The 6,000-nt window shown below is 36.8% G+C and overlaps 1 protein-coding gene across 1 annotated transcript in view; it reads right to left on the bottom strand.

The window, feature by feature from the left end:
* LOC131074832 (uncharacterized) overlaps window positions 1-5,148 on the bottom strand; it is a 33,366-nt gene extending 28,218 nt beyond the window's left edge. Inside the window, exon 1 of the mRNA XM_058011544.2 lies at window positions 4,694-5,148. Coding sequence (XP_057867527.2) covers window positions 4,694-4,834 — 141 coding nt within the window. The 5' untranslated portion in view covers window positions 4,835-5,148. The remainder of the gene's footprint in view (window positions 1-4,693) is intronic.
* Window positions 5,149-6,000: the final 852 nt, after the last annotated feature.

A 6,000-nucleotide genomic window follows, 5' to 3' on the forward strand; every position in this document is an offset into this window, starting at 1 on the left:
ATCAAAATCATCAACATGAGGATGATGAGAGATCAACACATTTGAAGGTAGACTTGGAGAGAGGTTCAAGGACATCGCACCAAGAGAAGAACAATAAACATGAGGAAACATTGCAATTATCTTGAATTTCCTCCGGAAATCCAAGATTCAAGGCTAGTACACCATAGAGAATACATCATAAGGCGAAATTCCCAAACAAGAAGATGAAAAGTGAAATGATCAAGAAGAATTACAACCGCAAGCATTTGTGATGATCTACAAATTGACCAAGCTAGGGTGGCACCTAGGCATCATCAACCCAATCACATCATTCCCAAGTCAAAGGGTCCAAATTCAAATACTTGACTCATCCAACAAGGAGGATAACTACCACATTTAAAAGCACAAAGTTCAATGTACCTAACCTTATCACTCATTGGTCAGCCTTCAAAGATGGACATGTGTCCAATTTAATGTAATTTTCTTATTGGCTGAGAAGAAGTTTGTTGTAACAAACCCTAATTAGGGTTTTATTGTAAAATCTTGCCCATTGATTTGAGAATTAATCTGAGACATACTATTCATTGATTTTATGGTGTATAGTGGTGTTTCTTCTACATATTGCATGGTTTCTTGTTATATCCTCAAATTTAATTAAAATTTATTGATTATGATGGAGAAGTGTGATGATATTTGATGAATCCTTTGGTTCATACCATTTACACCTTGCTGATTGCAAGTCGTAGTGCATGGTTAGTTTGAACCTATACTGTCATAAAATTGCGACCCCTGCAATTTTAACCACATTTGGGGTCCTCACCTTGGCGATGGCATCTCCTTCCCTAACCAAGACCTATTTCTGCATTTCCAACCCTTCTCTCTTCCTCCTTTATGTCTTGTGTCTGCTCTAGACCCTGTCTGGGCCCCAAAATAGGGCAAGACAAGGGTGTGGCACCCCTGTCCTCACCTCTTAGGGTGGTCCTATGTGTGGGCTGCCCGATCTCCTATGCATTTCTTGTCTTTGGGGGTTGTTATTCCTCTTTGTCGACCTTCGGTGGTTGAAAATTAATCCTTGAGGCATGTATAAAAGGGAATTCAATACCCTCATTCATGGACAAAGGGACAACGAAAAGATAGATAGAGAGCATAAGGAGAAGATACGAGATTTCAAGGTCATCATCAAGCATTCAAGTCTTCTTCATTCATCCATTGGAGCATCATTACAACATTCATTTGCAAGAATGTGTGTGTTAGGGTTTTGTCATGTTCAATGCCATTTCATACAACATTTGTGATTACATTCAAGAAGCAAAGCAATCATCATCAACAAGTTGCAGATCTACAAGGTATACATCTCCATTGTTTACATTCAAGCATTTGCAATTACTTTCTTTCTAGGTTGATTCCTCGGCTGGGGTTTGACTGAGGCAAACCCCTATCCACAACCCCCTTTTTCTTCTCTTTTTGTGTGTAGGTTGCAGGTGCACAGCTATAATTGCAGGTTTGGGCTTCATTTGCAGAGACGGAAGAACCCTTTTCGTTTCGCGGATTTTGTGGCGGACCATGTACATTCCCGCCACGGTCCCAACAACTTTTCTCCAAATTTGCAAGGTAGATCCGCATCAATCTAATTAGCTCAAATCCGAAGTTACAACGCGATCCCGAATCGGTAGCTCTTCATTTCACTCATTTTCTCTCTCTTTTCCACATAGTCAACAAGTCAACTTTCTCATTTACGAAAGAGGGTAAATCACACTTCAACCACTTGCAATCCACTCAGAATTCACATCCTTGTTTCCTTCTGATTTGGATCTAGCAGATTCAACCCCTCTTTTGAATGTAAAGTCCTTTCCAAGTGAAAATCATCCTAGTGGCTTCCTTTCTCTCTCCTAGGTGGGGAGTCACTAGGATCCAATTTTCCACTTTACAAAACCTAATCATTATTGTGGTTGCGTTCGACTGTGAATACTTCATTTCAATTGCGCCAATATTGGGTGTTTGAATGGAATGTTTACAATATGAAGTCATGAAGTATTTGTCTATCAAAACATCATTCATTGTTGTCATTGACCTTAGGAACTAGATTAGTCTTCGTAAACCCTTCCTCTTATGTCTTTTTTTCAATTCAAGTTGGTTTAGGAGAAAGCATCATAAGATTGCAATATCAGATGATCAAGTTCCAGTCACAGTGAAGGTATCCTAATTGTAGTTCGAGTATAAACATAAGTCCCCTTGTGATTCCAGCAAAATCACATCAACACACTGAGTCTATCCATGTATAAAGAAAAGACCTAGCTATCGAAACCTTGGAGTCGTCTAGTTTGATCATAGAGTTTAGCATTCGTGAGGTCTTTCATCAAGAGAAGATAGAATACCTAGTATTTTATTATGTGTTGCGTGGTGTCATTCAAAACACATCAACAAATTTAAAATTCATAATTCCTACACTATGTCTAGCTTGTCAAAGAAGCAATTTACTACTCCTAAACGAAGAACCTTTAACCTTGCTAGAATCCTAGTTAAAAGCATCCCCATTGTTTCGAGGGGAAGGAGGAGGGAGACCAAATGTCTAAAGCAAAGACTAGTTCATTCTCTCTTGAATAACTGTTTGGCAAGTGAGACAAAAAGTATGCACAATTTTGACAATGACCTAACTTGAACATTTGTTCTCTAGTTTAGGGTCTCTGTGGTGATTTTTTTAGAGAGAGAAAGGAAACAAAAAAATGTATAGTTACATATAAAACTATATTCAACCTAGGGTGCAAGGACAGAGTCTTGCATTTTTTGGTGTCTGAATGGGTCAAAGTGGCCTGTTATTGGGTCCATTTTGGCTTGACGGACATATTTTTTTTGGTTATGTGTGTGGACCCCAATATATCCCACATTTATCCATCAAAACAAAAAAAACAGAAAGCTCTCAAATTTGAAGTAAACCAAAAATACTAATATTTATCCACAATACACTAAAATTTGTTCTAAAATACATGGCCCAATTTAAATAGTGGTACATTGTATTTTATAACCCAACTAATAGCGGGTCATAATTTCGCATAGCCAAATTTAATTAGCCAAACAAATATGGGTACATACTCCAGCATTTTATGTGTTATGGGTTCATCAAGTGGTTGAGTGCTGGATGTGTTTTGTTTGGGCTTTAGAGAGTGGCTTGAATCATGCTAGCCTGATTTTTGGTGGTTGAAGGATTTTGCTACAATAAGTCATTTGGTGGTGTCTAAAGTAAATGGCTCTGTAAGCCCTCTGATATATTTTTTGTATAATAAATTTCTGGTTTTTGGATGTGTGCCCCAATAAATCCCCCACATTTATCCAATAATTTTCTATAAAAGCCTAGAATGTTTTCTACAATTCATACCCAAATTTAAGTAGCAGGACATAATATATTAATACTCCATAACCCAATTAAACCAGCAAAACAAAAGCATTGCTAATTTTCTATTTAACCCTATGCTTCACTCTAAAATATTTAAACAAATGTCAAGACAGGAAAAAGCATTGCAAATTACTCACAATTCTATAACCTTTACACTGAAACCTGACAAACAAATTAAATAGCCAGAAAAAAAATACACTGCAATTTTTCCATAATGCCCGAATTACACTATATCCATAGCATAATTTGTATGGTCAACAACCCAAATTATACAATGGTACAAAAACTCTGCTGACATTTCACAAAGCCCTAAACTTTGAAAGAAACTCATTACCCAAATTATAGCAGCACAAAAACATCATTAATTTTTCAAATGCCCTAATATTCACTCTAAATTTCACAGCCAAAATTAAATATCAAGAAAAAAAATTACAAATTTTCCATGATGCCCTAGATTTGTGCTATAGTCCATAACCCAATTAGCCAGGGGGAGGGGGGCGGGGGAAATAATGCTTTATCATTCCTCTAAGCCCTTAACTTTGCACCAAAAACATTAATAATATAGGTGGGGAAGAACATTTCTCATTTTCCATAATGCCTTAAGATTTGGTCTAAAATATGTAACACAACTTAAACAGTGGAACTGAAACTTTGCTTGGGACAAAAATATTTGAAGCATTCTTCAAAACCCTGACTCTGCAACAAAAACCGAGACCAAAATTAAATAGCACGTGATAAAAACATTGCTAATTTAGCGCAATGCGCTGATTGGACTACATTCCACAGCCCAAATTAGAAAGCAGGAGCTAATATTCCATAAGACAATTTAAGTAGAAATGTATAATATTCCATGAACCAATTTAAACGGTGAGTCAAAAACACCACTAACTTTCTGTAGCGCCATATAATTCACTATAAAATCCACACCCCCATTTAAATGGCAACGCAAATTGTTACTTATTTCCATAAAGCCCTAAAATTTGCATTATAATCCACAACATAGTTAAACAACAGACCAAAAAAGTCGCTGAAACTAGACAAAGCCCTAAAATTTGCGCTCAAACCCGGTGGCCCAAATGAAATAGCAAGACCAAAACATTGCTAATTTTCCATAATACCCTAATTGCAACAAACCATATGCCGGTTTAAATTGCAGAACAAAAACATTGCTACTTTCCCATAATGCCCTAAAATTTCTCTAAAATCCAAAACCTAATTCAAACAGCAGGATAACATTGTTACTGCTCTTCAAAGAGCCCTAAATTTTTCACAGGAACTCACGAACCATATTAAATAAGAGAACAAATACGTCACCAAACTCACCGCTAAAACATCGTCTGTGTAGCTGCCCATGAAATCAGCGAGCTTCTGTTTAATGACCTCGCGCAAGCGGGCTGCCCCATCGCTGGTAAGCTCTATTGCAAACGTCCTCCCTTTCAGCGGATCGCCTGAAGAGCCTTCCATGATTTCCCCTAAAACAAAATCTGAAAAAATGCAGCCGCAACAAAATCTGAAAACCCTCGCTCGATAAAATGAATTTAATCCGCCAAATTTGTACTTAAAAACTACAAAGGGAGAAATCTGGGCAGCAAAAATGGTCGTGAAGAACAATAATTATAAAGTATAGATGGAATGCATGCAGGCATATTGGGGCTTTTGGTGATAGGTTGGTTCAGTTTGTATTTTAGCCGACCTTAAAACTCTGTTAATTGTGTGTTAATTTTTTGTTATGGGTTTTTATTTGTCCACCCAATGATTAAATGACTCGTATGTGCATGTCGATTTAAGTATGGCAGTATGAAAAAAATTAGTAGGGGTTTGTTGAGGGTTTAGAATCTAGGGGAATCTCGTGGGGTACTGCGTTTTTACAGCCAAGGGAGTAATATGATTGGTTGTTCCAACAACTTTCGTCCTCTCAGACCATAATACATCTTTTTAGAAATTAAACGTGCTAATATATTATATATGTGTAGAAGTAAAGCACAAACAAATAAAAATAATAAAAACTATATAGGGTAAAGGATCCATGAGTTGAGCATGTACCAATTGTTGTGAGGGTTGTTGATACATTTTGTTACAAAAATTGAACAAATAAAATCTATTGTTTGAAACAAAAAATATCAATTTTTGTTAGGAAATGTACCAACAGTTGTTAGGAAATGTACCAATAATTGTTAAGAAATGTACTAATATTGTAAAAAGTAACCAATCAGGTGATGCCATGTCAGTTGCACAACTATTGGGGTCTCTTTTGCACGCCTATTGGTCTCACTTTTTTGGGGGGTTGTTTTGGACACCTTGGCAAAACGCATGCTAATGTGGCATCATATTTGATGATGTGGCCCTGAAACCTTAGTTATAAGCAGGGGACTTGACAAGTAAGCTGCTGTAAAAAAATCGGAGTGATTTGAAATCTCCAAGTAGGATTTTGAGAAGCGCGAAGTTAGGGTGCACAACTACTGGGTCCTTTCCCCTATATGCAGAATTTCACACTCATATTAAGGAAAAATTAAATATAACACTTGATCGGGGAGAGAGTGTATATGGCCCAAGGCAAATACCCATTTTTTAAATTAATTGATTTTAAAGTAGAATATAATAAAATGAGTAATAGTGTGTGCAGGTAAGTG

Source organism: Cryptomeria japonica, chromosome 4 (genome assembly GCF_030272615.1).
Source record: "Cryptomeria japonica chromosome 4, Sugi_1.0, whole genome shotgun sequence".
In the NCBI taxonomy this organism is placed as follows: Eukaryota; Viridiplantae; Streptophyta; class Pinopsida; order Cupressales; family Cupressaceae; genus Cryptomeria; species Cryptomeria japonica.